This window comes from Drosophila obscura, unplaced genomic scaffold (assembly GCF_018151105.1).
Source record: "Drosophila obscura isolate BZ-5 IFL unplaced genomic scaffold, ASM1815110v1 contig_150, whole genome shotgun sequence".
In the NCBI taxonomy this organism is placed as follows: domain Eukaryota; kingdom Metazoa; phylum Arthropoda; class Insecta; order Diptera; family Drosophilidae; genus Drosophila; species Drosophila obscura.
This window is the reverse complement of record NW_024542736.1, coordinates 10,825,301-10,851,163: the sequence shown is the minus strand read 5'-3', so window position 1 is coordinate 10,851,163 and position 25,863 is coordinate 10,825,301. Positions and strand designations below refer to the sequence as shown.

The 25,863-nt window shown below is 46.2% G+C and overlaps 4 protein-coding genes across 6 annotated transcripts; 1 reads left to right on the top strand and 3 right to left on the bottom strand.

Moving 5' to 3' along the window:
- Positions 1-4,321: 4,321 nt before the first annotated feature.
- Positions 4,322-5,870, bottom strand: LOC111077205 (NAD-dependent protein deacetylase Sirt2). The gene is made up of 4 exons (XM_022371389.2): positions 5,656-5,870; positions 5,502-5,584; positions 5,344-5,440; positions 4,322-5,277 (listed from the first exon to the last, which is right to left on the bottom strand). Exons 1-4 carry the CDS (start codon positions 5,738-5,740, stop codon positions 4,469-4,471), a joined length of 1,074 nt encoding a protein of 357 aa, XP_022227081.1. The 5' UTR covers positions 5,741-5,870; the 3' UTR covers positions 4,322-4,468.
- A 55-nt stretch (positions 5,871-5,925) lies between these two features.
- LOC111077204 (gastrula zinc finger protein XlCGF26.1) lies at positions 5,926-9,626 on the top strand. 3 transcript variants are annotated; one of them, XM_022371387.2, is made up of 4 exons: positions 5,926-7,090; positions 7,204-7,704; positions 7,922-8,079; positions 8,155-9,626. In XM_022371387.2, the coding sequence occupies exons 1-4, from the start codon at positions 6,448-6,450 to the stop codon at positions 8,473-8,475; spliced, it is 1,623 nt and encodes a 540-aa protein (XP_022227079.1). In that variant the 5' UTR covers positions 5,926-6,447; the 3' UTR covers positions 8,476-9,626. The 3 variants fall into 3 exon arrangements, with proteins under 3 accessions (XP_022227079.1, XP_022227080.1, XP_022227078.1); XM_022371388.2 differs by lacking the exons at positions 7,922-8,079; positions 8,155-9,626 and adding an exon at positions 7,792-7,867; XM_022371386.2 differs by having other exon boundaries at positions 5,929-7,090; positions 7,922-9,625.
- A 790-nt stretch (positions 9,627-10,416) lies between these two features.
- On the bottom strand, positions 10,417-24,278 carry LOC111077201 (oxysterol-binding protein-related protein 8). Its single transcript, XM_022371383.2, is given in 11 exon segments — positions 10,417-11,402; positions 11,473-12,648; positions 12,731-12,909; positions 12,973-13,136; positions 13,503-14,153; positions 14,211-14,442; positions 14,524-14,595; positions 14,597-14,671; positions 15,210-15,259; positions 18,893-18,994; positions 23,066-24,278. Coding segments are annotated over 11 exon segments (3,369 nt in total). The 5' UTR covers positions 23,502-24,278; the 3' UTR covers positions 10,417-11,170.
- A 174-nt stretch (positions 24,279-24,452) lies between these two features.
- On the bottom strand, positions 24,453-25,498 carry LOC111077210. Its single transcript, XM_022371394.2, is given in 2 exon segments — positions 24,453-24,972; positions 24,975-25,498. Coding segments are annotated over 2 exon segments (750 nt in total). The 5' UTR covers positions 25,348-25,498; the 3' UTR covers positions 24,453-24,595.
- Between the last annotated feature and the right edge of the window lie 365 nt (positions 25,499-25,863).

The window sequence follows — 25,863 nt, the reverse complement described above, 5'->3', positions numbered from 1 at the left end:
TGTTTTTTCGTTTCGTTTCAATGCTAAATTAGAACTTTAATTAAATGAATTTAATTTCGGCCATTTCTCCAAGGACCTGCCTGATCCCCGGCCAGTGTAGTGCTTGCTGGTGTAGATAATTGTTTTTTTGCCCAGGCACTTAACTATTTATCTAAACAGATTTCCACATTTCATTAGCATTTGTTGACCACAAAAACCGCCAACGAATTAAATATTGATAATTGTTTTTCCAAATCGATTACACAGTCGCAGCCGCCTCAGCGTGCCATAACTTTGTATAACTTTATCTATACAAAATACGTATACGTAATACGTATCTATCTATCTATGCAATTACATAATCCACTTTGTTGTCGAGCCGCAGAGTAATATTGCTGTTGTTTTTATTCGAAATTTATTGCATTCTGAATTCCGGCGGGAATTGGCCATGAAGGCCCCAGGGCTTAGAGCCAGCCATTCAAAATGAATTTAAAGCCGTCGCAGGCAAACGAGGCAAATGAAAAATTTCAATTAACCACAAAAACCGGACACAACAACAAAACGAAAACGAAAAAAAAAACCAAAACCAACCAAAAAAAAAATGTGTGTCCACTGCCAACCATTTTGGCTAAATCATTTTCCCATCTGCCCCCCTCTACGAGTAACCCTCTCTATATTTTTGAGAAGTTTTTTGCTGCTGTTGGTGCAGCAGTGACAGCAGTCGGTGCAGGGAGACAAAGCGAAAATCCTTTTGTTGGAGTGCGCGGGTCCTGTGCCACAATTAAATGCACTCGATGATGCACCTGACGGACCCCAAAACACACAGCACAGCACGGCACAGCATAGCGCAGCACCACCCACAGACCCATCTCCAATGTTCATTTATTCATTGAAGATTGGCTTTGCCCAATCAATTGACCATCCATGCACCGTGTACCCCAGCCATTGACGAGGTTTTTCCTGGTCCAAATCAATGCAGCATGCGGTCGGGGTCGGGGTCGGGGTCGGGATCATCCCCATTGCCAGTGGACAGCGCTTTGGGGCACGAAAACCCAGCTAAATCAATGCGAATTATTTGGTTTGCCAATTCGTTACTCTTCCTCTAATGACAAAACCCTGCAAATTTTTGTTTTTGTTTATTGATGGTTTTCATTTTGTTTATAAGAATTATGATATGACCGATCTTGTGCATAATTATGCATGGCCACCATTCGCATGGGTTTCTGTTCTGGTTAGTGTCCATCATTATGATTATGCTACACTGAACAAAATTTATATTTATTTTCTACAAATAAAATAAAGTATCAAATCACAGATATTCCCATCATATATATGCTCATGTTTCTTATAGAGTAAAAAATCTGGAAAATATGTTCCTTGCAATCTTTTGGTCATTTCTTGCTCCTCAGTGTATGGTCAAAGCCGCAGCGCATATGTACTATATTTTATACATACCACCACAGTTCATTTGGAGCCACGAAAACCGCCAATTTGGCTGTGTGTGGCAAGCAGGCTAGCAGGCAGGGGGGGGGGGGCATCATTTCAAATCGCACTTTAATTTTGTTGCGCGGAAGTGGCACACTCACTCAATCGTTTTTGGAGCATTGTGTTGACAAAGACGTAAATAAAAATTTATGCGCCCAAAAGTAGCTATACAACATGCACATAAAATGATTATGACGATTATGCTATGGGAGCTGCTGGGTGCTGCTGGCTGGAATGGGATGAGGATGAGGATATTATGCGCACACATATGCAATTCCCCCTCACACACACACACACACACACACACCACACACCCTGTCGCACATTTATTGACACAAATTGCTTTTTCAGAACAGCATTTGGCAGCCGTTGCCAGAGCGGTTTTTGAGAGCTCCTTCTGGTTTTTCTTTTTATTAAAGCCATAATAAAATATTCATAAAGATTCCGTTTATGCTACGATAACAATGCATATACATACACACATACATATGTATATTTTAGAATAAACGCCCATCAAAGATGTTTTTCGGGCGGGCCACACAATCAATGAAGATCTCTTCGATTTGCTTTATTAGAGGCAGCGTTTCAGCTATTTGTGGTTTTGGGGCCATGCCACATTTCCTATGCTTTTAAACTCTATGCGTTGGTGGGGGGGGTATGTGTGTGTGTGTGTGTGTGGGGAGGGTGCAATCAATTCGATAGCAAGCTGTGTGCTGGCTGCTGCTCCTCGGAACAATCATGTCAAGAATTCAATATCAGAGCGCGAGCACAGCTGTCGGTGATGACATCGAGGAATGTCCCTACAAGGAATACTCGTCTTTTGTTTCAATGCCATTGATGAACAGGCTCCACTGAGTGGGAATTAGATGAAGCCGGGGGTGGGTGGGAATCATTTTGATTACAAATATGAAACATGTTCACATAAATATGGCCCCTCCACCCACGCCCAGCACCTCTCTGGCATCATCAAGTGCGTGTGTATGGAGTGCACTTAATGGCGTTCCACATTGGATTGGATTGGAGAGAGAGAAGAGAAGACGCAAGTCAAGTCAAGTTAATATTGGGGGCAAACTTGACTCAATTTTGGAGTGTATGAGCCACAGGATGGAGTAGAGACAGCCAAACACTCTGGAAAATTGCACATAGACAAGTTCTTGGGGCCATTAGCTTTAATTGCCCAAGTTCTGGGGCAACTGCAACAAATTGCGAGGCCATCAATATTTCCGTTGCTGCATCTGATTTCCTTTTCCTGTTGTGCAGCTACCTCCAGCATCCAACCCTAACAGCGATTAACAATATCTGTTTCTGCATTCCCGAGCTGCCCCACTTGGGCAGGAGGGTTACCCGCTGTCCCGGTTCCGGCTGGGTTTTAATTAGTGCAAACCCGTACGTATTTTCTATTGGCCAATTCACCGCAGAAGCTTCATTACCAGCAACCCATACGAGTATGAGTAGATCTCTCTCTCATTCTCATTCTCTCATTCTCTCACTCTCTCTCCATCTATCTCTCTACGTGTGTATGTGTTTATCTGTGGGACAGATTGTGAGTCATTAAGTTGGTGCAGCCAGAGGGAACAGCAGCGGCAGGCTGGGCATCAGGATGCAGCTGCATTCCACACAAACATTCTGTTAGGTTGCCACATGCAACGCCCACAACGGCGGTTGATGACGTTAGAGGGGCGCGGCAGCTGTAACAGAATCAGAATCAGAATCAGAGCCGGCAAATGCTGCAACACAGAAACTGAAACAGAAACACAACCATGTCCGAGAGTTAACCTTTGTTGGCGGTTTCTGCTTTTTGTGCGCCGGAAACGGCAGAGCAACTCAATCAGTTTTTGCGGTTTTCGGTGGCACAGCTAAAAGGGACCTCGGCCATAGCCCGCCCCTTGCCGCCACCCGGCATCTAGTCCTGGCCAGGCTAACGCTAATGGCTCACAAATGGCACTTGAATAATTGAAAGCCGGAAACGAGCAAGAACGAAATGAAATGAAACGCACGGGATTTAGCAGCCATGATGCACATTCCTTTGTCCGTTTATACATGTCCCATCCATACGATTTGCACTCCAAACCAAAATTAACTAGTCCCTACCAGACAGCCTCGTCCTCCCACGGCAGCTGCAGCTGCTGGGGGCAGAGTCCATGCTCAGCTTTTGTTGTGCAACTGCAACCGATTCCTGCTTGCTTGGCCAACAGCTTTCGCTCAATGTGTGGATGAGCTGCTGCAAATCGTCCTCTCATCGCCAACAGCTAACCAAACTCTAGTCGTTGAATTGGAATTCAATTACGATATATCTGCAGATATCCACTCCACCACACCATAACACCAGTCCATAACACTGTAAAGTAGACTCAGTCCGGCAAGGTCCAGTCTGCGAGAAATTTGTATGATGGTGAAACGTCTCAAACACTAAACCCACTTAACGTTTATGGGCTAGCATTCCACCTGATTTATCGCCCACGACAGAGCTATTGGCACTGCTTGATTAGCGGCTAGTGGCCACTCAAGAGTGGTACAGGGGCAGGTACACACACTGAGCGAATATTAAATATTGCCAAAATTCCCAGTCAACTGCATGACAACCCTAAACCATAGGCTACTTTCTCTGTCCATTCGTTACAATATTGTTATTTCCAACAGACCTTTTCTATTAGAACTTTTGGACTGGAATCCAATGCTTTCGAGTGATCTCCACCTCACCAGAAACAATCTCGAGTGATCTCCACCTCACCAGAAACAATCTGCTCGTTGTGTCTATGCCCAAGCAGCTTTCAAACCTTTCCTGTGTACTTTGAAGAATACATAACACCAATACCCTTGTCCCTTGTCCGACTTTAACTAGACACAGACACAGATTTGATGCACATTCCTTTGTCCGTTTATATGTTACATGTCCCATGTATACGAATTGCACGCTTATCCAAACTTAACTAGAGATTTATCTATAAAAGCGCTTCTTTAGTGCTTTGCACGCTTCTTGGTGCTACTGGTAGAGGCAGACTCTTCATCGTGCGGCCGATGCCAGCTCGGCCAAATGCTTCCGCTCAGTGGAGATGAGCTCCTGTAGTTCGTCCTCCCAGCCCAGTTTTTTGGCCAGCTCCAGCACAGCAGCATCGCAATCACCTATGTAGGCCACATCACGCGTGTTGTAGGGCCTGTTGTAGTGCAGATACTCGGGACCTCGGTGCTCCATCCAGGTTTTAAATTTGGGACGTCCCACGGCATCACGATTGATCAAGAGCCGCAAACAGCGAGGTCCAGCATGTTGTGGCATAGAGGCAAATGGCTGCACCTCCAGCGAGGTGCCCATGATAATCAATAGATCGCACTTTTTGAAATCTTTTTCCAAGCTACTGTGGTACTTTTCGGGCAGGTTCTCACCAAAAAATACAATATCTGGCTTCACGATGTGTTTGCACGCTGTGCACTTGGGCACGCGATCTGCAAAGATCTCCGTCCGCATCCACGCCTTGTCATGTGCTTTGTTGCACTTAGTGCAGTGATTGGTATTGAAGGTGCCATGTGCCTCCACTAACTTGGCCTCCGGAATGCCCGCCAGCCGATCAAGCGTGTCGATATTCTGCGTGTAGTGGCGACGAAGCAGACCCTTTTCATGGAGAAGGCGTATAAAATAGTGAGATGGAGTGGGCTCGAACGATCCGGGATACAGCTCCTTCGCCAGGGCAAAGAAGGGAGCGGGCCTTTTTTTAAAGTACGATAAATCAAATATGGCCATCTGGTACGGTAGCTTATATTTAGACAGATTGTCGTACAGTCCCGTGCCTGGGGTGCGAAAGTCCGGTATGCCCGCGGCTAAAGGGGCGACAACATATGTATGTAAAAGCGGTCCGTGGACAGCGGTTCACTCGGTTGACTTACATGTGGATATTCCAGCACCAACCATGGTAATAATGTTCTTGAAGCCCTTTTCACGCCAGTGGTCAGCGAGGCCCTTGAATGTCAGGTCCGGAATGACCTGCAATAAATCAATACTGCATCAGCATTGCATTCAAACAGAATGCACATGTGGCCCATACCTTCTCCGTGTTCGATGAGGAACCGGGACTAATATTCAAAGTGTTTGCGAGCAACAAACCTATTTTATCCATAGTGAGACTTTCTGAAATTATCAACGAATGTAACAAAACGAAAGCAGTTGTGACAATGAATTTTTGGTTATGCCAAACCGACCTTCGCTGCTGGCATTTTTAGGGGAATCCGCCTCCTTTGATGCGATCGCCGCTTCCTCAGTGTCATTCGGCTCGTTGTCGCTCATGATTAAGCAAATTTTAAGCCTTTGATGGCAAATATATCGAAGGCCTTGAATTTTTTGGAGAATACCTGCCGTTTCTTGCTTTGTTTTTAACACAGAAATCTAAATAAAAACACACAATGGTAATTTGCGACTGTACGATATTTTTGTAAGCGATAGTTGCTATCGAGAATGTGCCCGATATGCACACATTTTTTGTTGTGCAGCCCTGGTACGACTATTCGATATACACTATCGGTGGGCGAGCGACCACTACCGATGCAGCTCTGCTCGCGCCGAGGCCCTGGAAAACCACGCCAGTCATTTTTGTTTTGATAAGGATACGGATACAAAAAGAGCGTGGCCTGAAAATTTTGCATAAAGCATATAGAAAGCAGCACTACGACTCGCGAAAACTGTGCAAACTGTGTGGCATGTTGTGCAGGACAAAGTGTTTACCAAATTGCGTGCGATAACGCATACGTGGAAGCGACGTGCCAGGTGCCAGGGCAGGTCGCGGCAGCAGCAGCAGCAGACAGCTAAAATAACAAACCCGACGACGGAGTGTGGTGGGGCTCTCTGGTGGCAAATGGCTGCGGGGTTTCCATTTAATTGTATAACGCGCATCCCACTCGCATCCTTCATGTGCAGACAATAAGCGACCCAAAGTAGACTAGCTGGAGCTGAAGATTTTTCGAATACCTCAGATCGGTGAGGCAAACCCCATAACTATGCATCTGAATCATGCAACTGCTGCGACAGCTGCCATGGCCAACTATCAGCACTATGCGCCCGCCCAGCTGGCAACGCACGGTGGTGGTGGTGGTGGCGGTGGTGGTGGAGGCGGGGGTGGTGGTGGAGGCGCTGGAAACGCCTTGCAACAGTCGACCACCCTGGCCAGCCTGCAACAGAGTCCGTTCGCCTTGCACCAACTGACCGCTGTGCAGGCCATCCAGCATCCCACCCACCAGACGATGCTCCATCCGCAACATCCACTGGTCCACCTGCTAGATATATCGACGACCACAACGAATAGCGGGGGCAATCACACGCCCATACCGCCCATGAAGCAGGAGGTGGTGCACACATTCATCAAAGAGGAGGAGACGGTGGTGGACGATCCGCGCAAAAAGAAGCAGTGCCACGTGTGTAAGAACAAATTCCGGCAGCTGACGACGTTACGCAACCACATGAAAATACACACCGATGAACGGCCCTACAAGTGCAAGCATTGCGACAAGGCATTCCGCCAGATCTCGACACTGACCAACCACGTGAAGATCCACACTGGCGAGAAGCCGTTCACCTGCAACATTTGCGCCAAGGACTTCCGGCAGCAGAGCACACTGATCAATCACATCAAGACGCATAAGGGTAAGTGATAGACAGAGTCTTTGACTAAAGAAACAACACCTGGAACAACACCCAATGAACACAACCCACAACTAAAAACCCATGTCCCATTGCCGTACTCTTTCTCCACACAGCGGCAGAGTCGAGCACGCCGACGTCACTACTCAACTATCAGCCACAGCCGCAGACGACTGGAAAGATGAGGAAATCGCAGGCGAATCAGATGCACAACGCCTACCAGCAACAGCAACAGCAGCAGCAGCATATGCCGCGCGTACAAATCTCAAAGACTCTATACTCCGGCAGCTACAGTTCGCCGGCGGCCGAGGAGCTGGTGAAACCGTACCAGTGTAGCGTGTGCAAGCGACGATTTCCGCAGCTTAGCACGCTGCACAATCACGAGCGGACGCACATCGATCCCAAGCCGTACAAGTGTGAGACGTGCGACAAGTCCTTCAGCCAGCTGGCCACGCTGGCCAATCACAAAAAGATCCATACGGGTGACAAACCATACACGTGTTCCTACTGCCACATGCAGTTCCGCCAGCAGAGCACCCTCACCAACCACATGAAGACGCACACGCATCTGGCATCCCAGCAGCAGCAGCAGCCAGGCGGCACAGTCACAGCCACAGGTGAGCCGCTTGTGTGTTCGCCCTACAACTGAGCCGCTTTCTGTTATCACTGTGTGCATTGACCATTAACGCTCTTCCCTAACGAAGCTTTTATTTAAATTTTGTACGCATGCAAACCGCTCCACTCCGATCCGATCTGACCATCGACCATCAAAACGATCAACTCTACCACACCACCCCACTATCAACCGAATCAACCCGCAACCCGCAATTGCAGTGGATCACTCGATGCCATTGCCCCTGGCGTCGGGCACGCAGCAACTGACGAGCGGACTGCTGCCCAATAATCTGCATGGTGCAACGCCCAACATCATCCAGCTGGAGCATCATCCGTTACTGCATTTTCTGGACAGCGGCACCACGGTCAGCTCTGTGGTAGCTAGTAATGTGGCTGCTGTGGCAGCCAAATCTGAGCACTTTCAGACCAACACCAAGTCTGAACACTTCCAGGCCGCCTCGCCGCCCGGTCGCATCACCATGGTGGGCAATATCAATATGCTGAAGGGCGAGAATCCGGACCGTCCGTTTGGATGCAGCGTCTGCCAGCGCTTCTTCTCACAGCAGAGCACCCTGGTCAATCACATCAAGACGCATACGGGTGAGAAGCCATACAAGTGCAAGATCTGCGATGTTAACTTCCGACAGGTGGCCACGCTCAACAATCACATGAAGATCCATACTGGTGAAAAGCCCTACAACTGTTCCTACTGCCCCAAGCAGTTCCGGCAGAAGAGCACCCTGCAGAATCATCTAAGGGTGCATACGTGCTAGTCGCAGCTAGCAGCAACATGCTACAGTCTCCAGCCACCAGTCCGCAGCCAGCCAGCCAGCCAGCCAGTCAGCCAGCAAGCAAGCAGCCCAGCCAGCGAGCCAGTCAACCAGCCATTGAGGAATAGTGCAATATGCATGCCACATACACATATACCGCATACAGTTATAGAGTTGCAAAATGTATTGTATACAGAATATGATTACATGAATACTAACTATATTTGAATGATATACTCAAAAGTGTTATTTACCTGCTGTGCAGAGCGCAATTGTATGTAACTAGAAGAGTAGAAGAGCTGATCCACATGCGTGTCCAATTGTAAATTAAGGCTAGCCGTACATCGTGCACACACACACGTACACGTACACACATAATACAGGGTGTTTAAGCCGAAAACTCTATCTACTATTCCCCCCTCCCCCCTACTACTAATACTACTACTAGTACTACTATTAGCCTCATAACTGTTGTCACCCCAATCCCCCTCCGCCCCCATCTCTGCCCGTTTCTCAGTTCCGCTGCAGGCTGCCTGCCAAGCCCCCCTACCCGAGTTAAGTCTAGCTTCTCTCCAGCTTTTCTCGTCGTGTTAAATGTTAAGCCCCGAAAGCAAAAAGTAAAGTAAATAAATAATGGTAAAACTAGTTATTGCTATACTGTGTGTAAGCCACCCTCCCCTCTCTCGATTTAGCCCGCCCGCTCTAAACATATACCATACATAAGCCGCAACTATTTATATATGTAAGTGTACTCTTAGCGGATATTTAGCAGCATCTTTTACTCAAATGACTACAAGCGGCGCAAAGGTGCGATCGCATAAATAATCAATAATATAACTTACTATTCACGAAAGAAAAGTAAACAAAAAAACGAACCGGGTTGCTTATACGAGTACTAGAACAAACAAACAAAAAATACTTAGAAAACGGAGAGACGAGAGACGCGAGAGTCCCTATATTAAGCGATACGATGCGATGCGTTGCGAGAGAAAGAGAAACAAGTAAAACCAGCTTTTACTGCATAGACACACTGAGAATCGAGCGTAAATGTTGTAGAGAATATATAGTATATATTAAAAATATACATATAAACTATTTGTAAATGTAAGCGAAGCGTATAGCTAAAAACAACAACAATAAAACATGGAAAAAAACAAGAAATAGAATTCATATTTAACATACACTAATTGTGCAATCAGAGGAGACCTTATCAAAACCAGTCCCAGTGTTCTATTCACACACGAAAGCAATATATAATGATAGTCCATTATATTTTTCAATCTTTCAACGATCAATTCAGATTTAGCGAACGATTGCCCAAGCGATTACAGAACCCATTTGAGATTAACAATGTTTAGTTATTTGATTGTAAACTGACACGATTCAAGTATCAACTGCAGAATCAACTTGAAGCATGTTTCACTGTACTTTCATTTCTGGTAATTGTCTTTCCAAATTCAAACAATAATTTTCTGTAGATTAAAGTGAAGGAATAGATTTAAATGAGGCAATGTCAAGCCAAGTGTAGTTTTCCAATAGAAACTATAGGATAATGCCATATGGTACATAATAACAGGGAATTCCAATAAGAAACGACTGAGGAAACTAGAGAAACGCAGGGAGGATATAAATAACGATGAGTTTTCTTTTAGAACAATATTAAATATTCGAATAATATTAAAATATAGAAAAAAAAACTAAATTAATGAAAAAGTTATTCAATTTGAACGTTAAATGTATTGGAAATTGCAAAAATTATATTGAGCTAATAAGCAGAAGAATTTCCATACTATTTGTAGCAACTTCACGTACGAATATCAGTTTCCCGTTGAGGTTTATAAAGCTGTTCCAGGTGGTACACCCCGTTCCCAGTAAATGTCATTCATAGAACTGAAAGATTTACAGGCACTCCTTTGTTGAAAAGAAAAATCCGCAGCCTTATTTGATTTGAAAAAAGATAGTTTATTAAATATGCATTTCAAGTGAAATGCTTGCAGGTCTTGGGGGCGGGGCGGGGGGCGTTGAATACAGGGAAAAACAGGTCATGTATATAAGATATAAGACTAAAATTAGATACATATTATAAGCAGTTTTCGCATTAAATCTCTAGGGCGGCGGTGCGGGTAGCGTCGAGCAGACAGCCTCTCGAGCATTGTTTTCGTTTCGTTACTCACTCTAAATGGAAAACAGGTGTAGTGTAAAGGGTACATATCCGATCCGAATAATTACTTAAAGAAGGAAACAACAAGAACAACAAAAGAACACGGATAAAGCGAACTAGTTATCGAATATATTGGAATTTTTACGAAATCTGGTGCAACTATATACTATATTTATATGTGTGTCTGTGTCTGTGTGGTGTCTATATATATATATAGGTACATATTTATTCGCTAGCCTAGCCTACCCAAAAAGTATTTTAGAGGAGCTGCAGTAGAGGACTGGGGGAGGGCTGGACTTACGGCAAAACACTTATGACTTAGTTCGTGATTGGATTCTCGCGCAAATGGAGCTTCTAGCTGCACATCTCTGGCAGCGGGCAAAGGCAATACAATACAATACAATACAATGCGAGTTGTTTACAGTCTGAATCTGTATTATAGTGGGGGGGGTTGGGGGTTATAAGTTATCTAAACGTTGACCAAAATGTTTTCTTAAGTCTAAACAAATTGCGCCCGCAACTACCACTGCTGCCCGTCTACTTGAACAGCCAGCGCAGAATCAGGCTGAAAGTCAGCCCAATAAGAGCATAAATCAATGACTTGATCACCGTCGACAGAGCGACACCGCCGCCCAGCATATTCTGTGCGCCCGGTCTCAGATGCGGCGGTGGTGCATACTGCATACGCTCCAGCCGCTGACTAATATCGTTCAGCTGCTTCGAGTGCACCTCCAGCACGCGGTTGACCTGATCGAGGGCCAAGTTGATTCTGAAAAGGGATAGAAAGTTGATGCTGTAATAATTTCCATGGGAGTGGAGAGGCAATGCACTTCACTTACTGCCTAATGGAGCTGGAGGAGCTGCGCTTGACCACACCCTGGGGCGACTGGCTGGAGTCCGAGTTAGTGTCTCGTGGCGCCAGCACCAGGCTCTTGTTCTTGGCCTTGGGCGCCTTTGAGGAGGCTGTGCCCGATTGTCTGTGCGAGCGGGCCACCGGTTCGAGGGAGCTGCGCAGGGGATGCATTACCTCGGCCCCATGCACAATGGGCACCGACTTGTGGCGCGTCTGTGTCAGCACCTTGTACTGGCACTCATACTGCCGCACATCGTTCCGGACATCCCAGGGCCGTAGATCCGCGTACTTGTATATCCACTGCCCGTAGCTGTCCAGCTCGAAGAGATTGGGCACATACAGTGCCTCGTTGCTCGCCCGCTCCTTCGCCTCGGCCCGCTGCTTCTCCTCCAGTATGGTCTTCTCCTCGGTGGCGGCCACCTGATCCTCGCGTGCAATGGCCTCGGAGACACGCTCCCACAGGCGTTGCGACTCGTGCGGCTCCTGCGCCTCAATGGGGACCAGGTACCGGGGCAGACGCTTCGCCCGCAGATCGCCATCCACCTTGAACAGGAGGGTTTCTTCACCCGTCTTGGTGTCCTTGATGCGGCACTCCTTGTCCCAGTGGCCATTGATGGTGGCCAGCGTCTCCTTGCCCAGCTTGATTTTGCCCACAACGACATTGGTGGACTCGGAGCCGCCGAGGAATGGCTTCAGCTTGAACTCTAGCTCCGTCCTGTAACCGGTGTTCTCGCACTCGATGTTTATCTTGCCGCCCAGCTCCATGGACAGCGTGCCCATCAGTATACCCTTGCAGTGGGCGTAGGGCGTGGAGGCAATGTAGCATTCACCGCGCGGCAATAGCGTCATGGTGGCCGCCCCCTCAAGGACGGCGGATGTGCTATTGCCGTAGAACTTCGATTTCGCCAAGATGGAGCAGGTGATGCTGAAGCCATCCTCGCGATTTGTCACATAAAATGCCGACACGGGCGGATGATGCGAGACCTGCTCGGCAATATAGAATGTCCGACTGCCGCCGGGATGCTGCCAATAGCAACGGAAAGTCTCGCCCAATATGGGATTATAGGGCTTCTTCAGGCCCTTGGGCTTCTTGTAGAAGCTGGACAGGTACCACTGTACGATGATTTTCATGCGCGTGTATGCATCATCCTCCTGCACGGCCCTGCGACAGACAGACAGACAGAACAGAACAGAAAAAACAGTCAGAAAGGAAGTCAGAAAGGAAGGCAATGCGAATGACCTACTTGGAGAGCAAATCTGCATGGTAATACGAGTCGGAGAGTTTGTCCAGAAAGGAGCGCGGCTCTAGTATGAATGTGGGCAGCACCACCTTGCTCAGATCCATGCCAGGACGCACCTGCTTCACAATGCACCAGATAAGGCTCTTGTTCTCATCGGCCAACTCCTCCACCTGTTCCCCTTGCTGAAGTTGAACAAAATGTGAGAGCTTGTGTGTGGGGGTAATGGATCTGCTGTATGTACTTACCTCGCCGAATTCCTCCTCGGTGAAGGGGGCATAGTTGGTCTCCACGCAGGCGGCTTGCTCTAGGGTATCATCCTGCAGCGGCTCACCCGCATCCGACTCCGATTCTGACTCCAGACCCGACATGGCGGCATTGGGCGCCTCATTCTGACTGTCCGCGTCCAGATCTGAAACGAGTTGCAACACATTGAAATATGGCCACACTCTTAACAGTTGCACCACAGACGTTTCGCTAGCTGTTGCAGCCTCTTAAGAACCAAGCTCTCGATTGGCACGAAGCTGCTCTCCGACACATGAGCAAAGTTCATAAAAGGCGCAGATCTAAAGATCAATCTAGATGCAGGCAATAACTAATGATTGGCGGTGGGATGGCTCTGACACTGTCAGAGAGGGGACCCCTTGCCGGCAAGTACTCTATAATTTAGAACAATGATTTCGAGGACTACGCTGATCCTGATCCTAGCCAGAGCCTATGCATAGTGCTAATGGAAGCAATCAAAAACTACAATGACGACAATAAATAACGACATCACCCTTCACATTAAGGCGGAACCGGGGAACAGGCTGTGCGCCTGGCGCCTGGCTAACAACGCTCGTGGAGTCATAGTCATCCTCGTTATCATCGTCGCTCGAGCTGCTGCGGCTGCCGCCCAGTGCGCCTGATCCGCCCAGGGACAGCGACTTGCTGGCGGGGTTCAGAAGGCGACGCTTGCGCTGGGTGCCCAAAGCGTAGTCGCAGCTCGAGGAGGCATCGCTGTAGGAGCTCTTTCGCTGCTCCGAATGCTGCCGAAAGTGTGGCAGCCGCTTGGTGCGCTCCCAGTTGCTGACGGCGCTGCTGTACAGCTGCTGCAGCAGCGGAGTCTGGGCCCGCGAGGGCAGCTGGCTGCCGCTGTCGGAACGCGAAGTCGACTCCAAGTCGGGCGGCAGCGCCAGAAACTGACCAAACTTACCATGGTCATTGAAGTGCTTCTCGTAGTCCGCCTCCGACCATTGCGTCTCGTGGGAGACGGGCAGCAGCGGTTCCCCCACAAACGTGTTGGACGGCGCTGTGCTGCTGTTGGTGCGCAGCAAGAGCGCGGAGCAGCGCAGCGATAGCTCCAGGGCATCCATCCAGCATTTACCAGCCGCCTGGCTGGGCGCTCGAAAGATCAGGTAGGCGGTTGGTAATGGCTGGACAACGGCACCTGCAGGAACAATTTATCAGCGATCGTATCGTTTTGTTTTCTTTTGGCCACACTCACCGATGGTCTCCTTGTCGGGTCCACGTGGCGCCCAAATGGACTGCTCCAGGGGATGGAAGAGCTTGAAGCAGAAGCCATCCTTCTTGCTGGGCCGCTCGATCACCTGGCACGAGGTGAGCATTACGGTGCCCACCCAATGACTACTCTTAGTCTTCTGGCTCTTGTAGATCAACAGCAGTCCCGGCTTGAGCACACACCACAGCTTCGTCCAGGACTTGAGTGTGCCACGGACCTAAAATTATCCAAAATTTTTTGTATTTAGTATTTTGTATTCCTTTGGCTGGCGTATTTCTCTCTGTGCGCACGCTCTCACCTTTAGCCAATCGGCTAGCACAATTACGGCTGGATCCTGCAGGGAATTCATCAGCTCGCTGGCCACTCGTTTTCTTCTCTCTTCTGTAGTTCTTCCTCTGCGCCTTGTAGGACTCCTTACGATTGAGCTTGGCGGCATCAGCAGCTGACTGTGGGCACGATTGGAGATCAGTTAAGTAAACTACAGACATATGGCATTCGTAAGACTCTAAACCTGTTTGCTAAAACAGCAGTGGAATATTTGCTGGTATATTTTCATGGATTTATGCGCCCCACACCCGACGTCAAGCAAATCTAAAGCAAATCTACCTGCGGTAGAGCTGTCAATTTTCTTTTCGAGGAAACCCAAAAACTGAATTGTTAATCCAATTAACACTTATAATTCCCAATGAAACTAGTAACACACAAAAAACAAAAAACAAATGTGTCATATCCATTTCGTTGTTGCACGTGGCCTGTTACCGTCCATCGATTATATTAAATATCAGACCAAAGACCAGAGACCCCACACCACAGAACAGACCCACTCTTATCGCAACTTCTTTGCCACCCTCTATAGATATAGATAATGACCCACATATTTGTTGTTGTTAACTAACTTTTGATAAACCTTTTTGAACATTTTTACCAGACTCAAACTAGAAAAAATTATATAATAATTACAATATTCGGTAACTGATAACTTGCCTTATCTGCCACATTGCCGTCACGATTGTCTGAGGCCCAATTGGCGATTCCTGTAAAACGGAATATAATAATGATTGGTTTTTTATAAGCAACTTTGATGGGGATTTTTATGTGTGCCTGTGTGTGTGTGAGAGATTTTTTGATGATTTTAATCGAACCAAAACTTAACAAAACAAACAAAAATGTAAATATAAATTTATGTGGAGACTTTTTACGATCAACAAAAGAAAAACTAACAAAATGCGGCACAGCGACCAGATCAGTTTGGGTCGGCATAAAAAACAACAATATCTAAAGGTGTGCAAGTCGAGGAAATATATGTAGTTAAAAGGGGCCATGGGTCGCGCAATGGGCAGCAGTCGTTTTATTTATTTTACGAATATGTTTTTTTTATTTATTTTGCAAGATACACAAACAACTACAACTACTACATCTGGCGGATCCAAACACACACAGACAGAGAGAGAGAGAGAGAGAGAGAGGCAGAGAATTTTCTCGCTTGTGGCATTGTCAAGTGTCTTCGCACTTGCACTTTATGGCACTGCCCTCGCGCTTATTACACATTATTATTAATTTGGTTTATTGCTTGTCTAAAAATAAAATACCCAAAAAGAGTATATATATAAACGAGTCACACACAAACACAATACATAATAATTATTCTTGTTGATTGTTTTCTTGGTGGATTAATAATTATTAATTTGCCACTTGCTTTGTAGAAGATTCATGACCAATTATTATTGGACATAACTCCGTCTCCGGTTATTGAAGAGCGCCTCTCAACTGCGTTCCAACATATAGTATGTACAATATTTACGCGTCAAGTTGTATCTTTGCATATTTATTTTCATTATTATTTTACTCATTCACACGTTTTACAAGGCGGCACTACATCGCGTATGCTTGATGCGAGAGAACACCGTTTCGAAGACGCCGACGACTGCGTGCTGAATGTTTTTTTTTTCTCGGTTTCTTTCTGCTTTCTTCTTCTTCTTTTTCTGGCTTTCTGTCGTTCCGTCTGCCCTGGCCTCTCTCGCCGACTGATTGAGATATATGGCTGACTGGCTGACTCTCTGCCGCCGCCAGGCCCGAAACGCAAACGCTCACACAAAACGCAAGCAGCGGCACTGGCAGCAGCAGCAGCAGCAAATGACAACTGAGAGCAGAGGCAGCGGCAGCGGCAGAGCAGAGACCAGTCAGCGGACAGAGAGCTGGGGCCCAGCGGCGATGGCGATGACGACAACGTTGGAGGCCCCGTGGTCCGTCGGTCGTCCCACAACAGCCACAACAATTGTCTGGTCTGGTCGGGTCTGCTCTGGCCGCTGGCTGCTGTTTCTGTTTCTGTTTATGCACTCGGAACACGCTCGTCATTACTTTTGAAAAAGCAAATATCCAATAACCTAAGCTTTCGATACTTTTACAGAGCGATCAGTCCAATGTTCAATATTGGATACATCAGCGAAAGGCAAGTCGAGCATCATGCACACGACATGTATGTTGTTTTTCTTCTGTACAATGTGCCGCGTCTTGTGGGATCTTTGGGAGCGCTTTAAGTTGGGAGTTGGGAGCAAGAATCTAAAGCTACTTCCGAACTTCAAACTTTAAAGCAATTGCAACAATTCCCCTACTCCTAATAATCCTCTTACTCATTCAGTCACAATCGTCGAGTGGTCTGCATTACGTTGATTCCACTGTACAAAATATCCCATAAGCGAACAGGCACTTATGTGCATTGGGAATGACACGAATAGGCACGTGGGCACGAATCTACACGAGCGGGAATTTGTATAGTCAAAATACCCCCAGAATGTGTAAATTAGTTTGGCAATATTTCTAGAGAGGATCGCCTCTGGTTCAGTCGCTGCCACTGCCTCTGCCTCTGCTGATGCCAACGCCAACGCCAGCAGACAGTTCAAATGCGTAAATACACATAGACAACATGTGTGTGGTGTGTCGCTTTTTTTTTTTGCTCAGATAACGATAACAACGCTGACCTCGCTGCTGCTCTGCTGCGCTTTCGCTCTCTCGCACACAGAAGTGGGGTGGGGAACGGCTCTGCCGCAAACCTTTTGGTAGGCGTTATCGATGGGCCGAACAGAGAAGCCGAACAGCGTGTGTGCTGAAAATATATATTGTATATATTGAATAACACAACACACACGCCCATTCCATTGTGGGGGAATTATTGCTTCTGTGGATTGTGACTCAGGTGGGATCTCCTTAACCCTAACCTATCCCAAGTCGAAGATTAGAGACAGAGTAGGGATCGTTATCTGTGTACTAAGGTACACCTAAGGTTGCACTTGGCTTAGGTTTGTTTTTTTTGCAATTAATAAAGAACTGAATCTTTTGCTGGAATGGAAATTTTGTTCATTTAAATCTAAGCCATATTTAAGATGAGAATAATTTTAATTTTAGAACTAGATATGGTAGACTTAAGCCTGTTCGAATTTATATTAAGCTGCTTTCCTATTGAATTTATTGAGTCATACAACAGATTTTTGTGCTTCCAATTAATGTGTCATTTATCATTTATCTGTTAACCACAAATGTGGCTAGCCAAAGTCCGTGACAGAATGTTAAGGAACACCTGTGACAAATACAATGCATATGGCATGTGTCCCAAAGATAAAAAAGAACCCCGTAATTAACCACTTGCCAAATATCCGATCTAAGAGCCCGCCACGCACCTGATCATTTTATGTGGGTCATGTCAACGCACAGGTGTTCTTCGGCGATTACTCATCACTGAAATCAGAACATAGTGCCTTATCAGCGGTGCTGAAACACTAGAGATAATGGAAATGCTTTTACCATTCGTCAATGGATGAATCACCTCTTCAATAGACCCTTTTGGTGGGAAATCCTAGGCAATAGCATTCATTGCCAGCTAACCATAAATATAATTCTCTCTGTCTATATTTTTCGCATAGAATTATCAACTAATTGTGTTCTTATCGCAGGTTAGCAACATTTTAAGATTGTAAAAACCAAAGCACAAAGATAGCGATAAGATATGAATTACCACACACACAGGAACATGCATTTATCCAGGTTTCTCCCCAAGCGAAACAGCACTCCAGTATTTATTAATATTTCTGTCGATCAGCACTCCACCACAATCACAAAATCTTTTGATGATAAAGCCCACAGTCGATCCAAAAAGCTCGGCAATAATTCTACACAGAAATGGCAAAATGGCAATTGAAATGCGTCACAGAAAATGGAATGCTTGGCTGACAGTGGGGCATGTGGGGGGGTTTTTGGTTGGGTATTGGGTTAAGGTTGGGTGGGGCGTACATGTACATAGCTGGCAGATGGGAAATGCATACAAATGCGCTCCCAAGTAGTTTTTGGTCAGCAGAATCAGGTGATCAGTAGATCATGATGATGAAAGGGAATGAAAAAAAAAAATAAAATAAATTTAAACTAGCAGAAAAGAGCATTGAGTAGCGCTTCGCTCTATAGGAATGATGATCCTTGATTTGACGTGATCCTTGGCGTCAAAAGCAAACAAAACAAATATCAGAAATATCATAAAATGCGAATCGCTAATAAATGTAATCTAATGTGATGTTTTGGGTGATTGATTGACTGATTGATTGATTGATTGAGTCGAAACAGTGCTAGAATTTTGTGATGTTGTTTTTTTGTTTTTTTGTTGTTTGAGGAAGGAACTTCACCTGGCGATGATGGCGCCGGACTGTTGCTCAAACTGTCTGTGGATGGCAGTTTCGTTAAGAGCACTTTCAGCGATGGTCGCCGTTTGAATTTGAAATCGAATACTGTTTAGCAGCAACACACATATACGGGGGAGAAAGAGAAAGCGAGCAGTATGTATATAGATATAGATTTATATATATATATAGAGATATATAGATAAAAAATGTTCACTGGTACAGACAGTTTTACAACACAAAGACATCGACACATTTTAAGTACAAAATAAAGTTCATACTAAGACTAAAGACACACACACACATACATACACAGAACAAAAGGATATACACACACATCGATCTATAAACAAAACACACACAGTACATACAGTTATATACAGTTTAGAGTGGCAGGAGGATGAAAAGCCTGATCCAATCAGGCCATAAGGAACACCATCCTAAACCATCCATTACCATTACGGGCTTAATTATGTGAGCTCATCAATTGTCTCCGTATCATCAGACATGGCAGCTCAGCACGCAGTCCTCCAGTGACCGCACCACACCGCACCGCACCCGCCATGGCACCCGTTTAAGATGTTCTCGTTGGGCGCCAAGGAGACGCCTGCCTTCCCGGCTGGCGGTAATTAAGATATGCGATAGGATGGATGGGATATACGCGAGTGCCAGAATACAATGGACTGGCCTGATTGATTTTAAATAAAGAGCCCCAGCGCCTGGCAGGCAATCAATTTACGCAATTAGAGCACGCCCCAAAGATTCCACTGGCATAGCAGAAGTTCAAAGTTCAGACTAAATTCTCACTTGGCATGCGGTCATGCAGCGAGAATTATGGCCACACCACAGCACACACACTCTCTCCCCTTTGGCAAAAGACCCCAGACCAGACCCTCAAAGGGATGGCAAATGATGCAAGAGACTCGAAAGTGCACTTTGCCCTTCCACCCTTACGCCACCCCAGTGACGTCACATGGCGCCACTCCAAATGACCGTCACCCCCACGCCCACTGGGTGCTGCTTTTTGCTGCTTCATTTTTTTTTTTATGTAATCCAATTACAATTTTAGTTTGGGGGATCAATCAAGAGTGACACGTGAACGCCAGGTGGTGTTTCCATCAATATATATATGTAAGCATAACTGCAATTCCCCATTCCATTCAGTCCATGTTTTATATATTTTACGGTAATTTGCCCAAAAGCATGCTATAAAATATTCATCGAAACACAAACACAGAGAGAGAGAGAGACCTGCACACACACACAGAGGACAGGAAAGGATGAAACTCGTTCAGTATGCAAATGCAGATGTAAATCGGTATTAGCCTATAGACTGGAACAAAAGCAACCCCAGGCCCACACTGCCACAGTCCCCCCTTTCACTGTTGACCTTTTTGGGAGCGAGAGACATCTTTTAGCCAAAAAAAAAGAAAACGAAAAACAAAAATAGAGCTCATCAGCATGAGAGGAGGGGCGTACCACAGAGGGTGGTCCATAGTCCATAGTCTATCGTGTACATTCTGTGACCAGTTGACCCACTCTCCTCTACCCTATCCCACCCCACCTGCTGTCAGCCACTTTTCGCGACAAGCTCCACTTAAAATGTTCGCGTTCGCTGAAAAGAGTGCGGAAAAAAAGCGTGCATGCCCATCCGACATTTTTGTGCTCTGCTTTTTAGAATAAATATACTGTTAAAGTTCATAGAAACTTTTTTCGATGTGCCGCATCATGCACACGACATGTATGTTGCTTATTGCAATTCACGGCCGTTCTCTTTTGCAGCATTCGCTTGTGCGTGTCGAGCATTTGGGAGCAAGAGCAGGGTTTAATAATGGATTTTGTATCAAGTGATTATGAATCCTTAGAATACTCAAAAACACCCCAAATGTACATATATCATTTTGCCAGAGCTTTCAATCAACTTCGATTCTGCATGCAAATATTTTTGTTTATTTGAGCTTTTCAACAACCCCCCAATTGGAAGGAAGACCTCACGCGGCACTGCCGCAATACATCGATTTTTTTCGTATTTATTTTTTACGCATTTTCCCTTTTTGCACATTTATGTATGTCCGAAAAGGGCGGGATAGTGGAGGGGGGTGGTACCTCTCTGACAGGTGTACAATTTTCCAACCGTTTCTGACTTGCAGTTTCCACACAACATTCATGCAGGAGTGGGGCGGTGTCTATTCACGCCCACTGTGCCCAACGGGGCACGGAGCAAAAAATAAAAAAAAAGAAGCAAACTACAGCAAAGACGAGGCGAGGCGGAGGTGGAGGCGAAGGCAACTACAATGCCAATTATAAAGTCGCATTTGCCCTGGAGTATGACTGCTTGTGTCAGCTAATTACGTATACATATATACTATATACATATGTACCATGGAATGTCTATCTGAACAATAAAAGAATACAACATGCGAAATAAAAAATTTAACGACAATAGCACACAATAAAGCAAACAATAATCAACAACAACAACAACGCAACAACAAAAACAACAGCAAAATATATAGCAACATTTTGGTGGACTTTTTGTGGGGTCAAAATGGTGCGCGTGCAAAATCCCTTTTCGTTCCAACGCCCCACCACGGCATTGATTGGGGTTGTCCTGGTTACCCACCTGTCCCCGCACCCTCTTTTGGGTGGGCAGACAGCAGAAAGCAAAAGTCATATATGCAAATCGATAAACAGCACAAAAGGAGCAAAATGAAATGACAAAACAATCAAGAACGCACAGAAACAAAAGTCGATTATGGAATGTTAGCTGTAGAAAAGGGGAAAAGGACATGTGTGTCGCTGGGGTCTGACATATTCATAGTACCTTAACAGTTAAGCTGGAGTGCAGCTGGAAACGAGATACGTTATCAGGTGATAGATAGCTTTAGCTGCCTCTCTAACGTATTTGCAAATCAAAAGTAGGTACTTAGCAAGTGTGAGAAATGCGAAGGAAAATAATTCCTCATACATATTAGATAATGAATACCATTCTATACAAATTGGCTTGAGAAATAACTTGGTAAATCTTTCTAACAAACAGATAAATGCTAAACAAAAATAGCAACTATGAAATTGCGGAAATCTCTGGGGAAATCTTGTCCTTTTGTATGCTAACAATTTTTTGTTATTTTCAGAAATTTAATACACGAAAAGTGGTGAATAATCTTATGTGCAATTAACTACGAACTGTAGTTTCATCTCCCCACTAAATATGGTATTTTTCAATAAGGTTTGCCATAAGCTGTAATGCCAGTAGATCTCGTCCAGGCAAAAGTGTAAAATCCTCAATTAAACACTGAGCAAATCTACATAACGAATCTGAATCATTGTATTCCAGTAGCACTAAGTAGCATCCACACTTTTGGGGCAGACTCTGCTTCCCGCTCACTCAAACCCTTCGATTTTTGTAGACTGCCGAGAGAGCATAGCAACTAGTTGGACTGTCAGCGCCTACCACTTAATATGTAAATCAATTAACACCAGCGACAGACTTAAACTAAGCGACAACTACAACAATCAAAAGAAAGAACAACACAAGAGACGTGGATGACATGGATGAATGGATCCGACAAAGCGGAAGTGTGCTAAATGCCGAACAAAGCAAAGTGTTAAGCGATAACGTGGGGCCACAGGGAGAGAGGGGGGTGTGTGTGTGTGTGGGGAGCGGGTGATATGTATGTACGTAGAGCCCGGCATTCAGCGGATGAATGGATGGGCTTTAGATGAATTTTTGAAATGCGAGAAGCCACAGCAAATCAAAACTGAAACTGAAACTGATATCAAAAACTGCGTGTAAGTGTGTGTGTGTGAAGCAATCTCTGATTGTGTGTGTGTCACCCCTACAATGTAAATCGTTTTTAGTAGTTTCGATTGTGAATGATCGAATTGAACTGAATCAAAAGCAACAACAAACACATTGAGTGAACATAACGGAACGAGAAATAGAACAGAGCAACAGAGAGAGAGAGAGGAGAGAGAGAGAGTGTTCTGGTGTGGAGTACATATTTATGTGGTCGGTCTGCTGACATTGAATTTAATTGAAAAGGAAAACGTAAGAGGAGGAGCAGATACAGAATACGAAATGAAAGGCAAACGCAAAACGACATCAAAAAGCAATTGGGGCCAAGCCAGGCCATATAGCAGGGGACGGGACAGGGTGTGCGGAGCATTTGTACTCACCTGTCGACTGACGGAGGCCAGCACTGTTTGGTGGCGTAATGCTGATGCCGCCGACACTGCTGGCAGCACCAACGCTCACGCCCAGCGATTGATTCGAGGCGCCCATCGAGAGGCCCGATGGCGTCACGGCGCCCCCGGTGGCGCTCGGAGTCTGCAGCTGCAGATGGCTGCCCGTTGGAACGCTACTGGACTGCTGCGGTGTGCCGGGCATCGAGTGGGAGGTGGACGCACCCGTTCCACTGCTGCCGCCGCCAAGGCCCAGCGACGGCAGCAAGGAATCGCCGCCGCCAGAGTGCTTGGCGCTGTTGATCCTAATGGGTGTACTGGTGCTGGTGCTGGCAGCTGCTGTGCCTGTGACGGAGGAGGAGCTGGACGTGGGATTGACGGGCGTATGGGTGCCGCTGCCACCAGGCTGTGTTGCGGGCGCTGACTGCATGGTTACTCTCGATTTGGATACACTGTTTCGGTTGCAATTTTAACGTTCTTCTGTTCAGGGCTGATCAATCAGCAGGGCATTGCTCCAGTTGTCCAGCAAAAGGCACAATCTCTCACCCATACACACTTACAGAGCGAGGGACACACTGACACACACACAAACACACGGGCACGGGGCCAATTATTGATTTTGTTGTTGCCGCGAGAGAGTTTACCTTCGTTTTTTTCTGCACTTTGAATTTGTTCTGTTTTTGTTTTGGATTTTAGATTCTTCTATCGATTTGCTTACAAGCAAAGTATTGCCAAAAAAAAAAAACGGAAAACTAAAAGTGTGTGCGAGGGGGAGAGCGAGCGACAGAGATGCTACGTCGTTTTCTCCAGCTCAGCTGTTGTCAGTGTTCCTCAGCCGATTGTTAATTAATCCAGATTAATGCCGCGTTATGGCCACGTAACATTAAAACCCACCAATTAGTAGCAATGGCAAAGAAAAACGCTGCTGCTGCTGCTGCTAGTAAAATTTTACGCACACACACACACGCACACAGACACACAGAGAGAAATGGACACACTTATGCGGGCTTTGTCACACGCTTTTCGTATCTGTATCGTTGGTTGGGGCCGTCGTGGGCGTCCGCTGTCGTTCATCCGGCGTCGTTCGCGATTCACGTTCGAATGAAGCTGCCCCACCGTCCAGCCATCATCATTTCGTTCCAAAAAGCTAAACTTGTTTCTTTTCGTTTTCGTACGAGTATATATGAGCTCATCCACCACCGCCATTCCATTCCACGCCGCACCACGCAGACCTTCCCCCAAAGCCCCCCACCCCCTCCCATCGTTGTACATGCGGCTGGGGATTATTTTATGACGCGGCAAAGACGCTGGAAGTTGTAAAAGTTAAACAAAGCTTTTTTACTGTTGTTCGGGACGACTTACAAGCAGCTGATGCACACTCGTTGTCGGCAGCCCTGCTTGGACAGGGTCGCAACACAGCTCAGACAGGGCTGCATTTCGAATTGAATTTTAACAGATTTTTTTATTATTATTACATCACTCTTTAGAACAGAATTAAGATACATATATACAATAGTGTGGAGGTCAGAACTTGGTTAAGTCGTCGCCGCCGCTGAGTAGAACCGCCTTCACACGCCCCGGCATCGACTCGTACAGTTTCTCGATCTTTTCCACCATCTCCTGGTCGCTGTGCCATGCGTCGTAGAGTACGGCGCGGAATTCGTGGACATTTTTCGGAGCCAGCGCCTGGATCTTCGGCTGTATAATGGCCATGAGCTGTTCGAGGAGGCTCAGGTCACTGCAATTGGTCCCCTGTGGACCCACCAGGGTATCCTCGAAAATCTGCTTTGGCGGCGTGCCATCTACAAACTTAAGCTCGTCCATGTTGAAGATATTGCGCCAGTCGCGCACTGTCCAGTCCTGGTGTGCGCTGGCCCAGGCCACGCGCCGTTTTTTTGGCGTCCACACTCAGTCCCGACGTTCTTCGCCGGGACATGTTTTGACTTGATATCACTGACGCGACGCTGCAGGGTGCGACGATTCATCTCGATGCCGTGCTGGGACACCAGCTCCCTCTGCACATCCAGCGAAGTGTATGACGGATGATCTCTCAGAATCTGCTCCACCACATTAGCACCCATTTTGTGCGGACGCCGCACTGCCGCAGGCTTTGTCGGTAGCTTAAATGCGGCCGTGTTGCCCTCGACCAGTTGGCACTCCTTGATGCAGCTGACCACACTTTCCACATCGCACTCCATAATCTGGGCAATTTCCTCGAAGGTGTTTGAGCGCATCAGAGCCTGCACTATTCCGCGCGCCGCAGGTACGAGAACCATTCTTAAAGCGTTTGTTGTCCGTCTTTGGATAGGATTTACACCATAGATTTATATCCCAGGCAGACTGCGGGGTTTTATTCGCTATGCGGTAAAATTGTCGTCAATTGCGGACAGGCGTCCCTTTTTCGTTTTTGACAGCTGCTTCCGTTATTCGTCAACTTTATCGCATGCAGCCCTGCCGAGCGCGCCAATTTCAAATAAGCGAATCACTGTTTTCGTTTTTCTTTGAGAATATGTAATTTAATAGTTTTTCTTTCTGATGCTTTATAGAATTACAAAAATAAATATAAAAAACTTGTACATATGTGTTAGTTACCACTACATTAGGAAATGCATTACATCTCTGTCAAATTGTTATAAATATATATATGCCAGATGATTTTGTTTGTCTTTTTTTGTTGTGTTTTTTGTTTGTTTGTTTGTGTTTTCCTTTCACCATTGTAGAGCGAGCTTGAGTACGTGTAGATAGATTCTCCACTCTGGGATGGGTGCAAACTACTCGTAAGTGGGATCAAT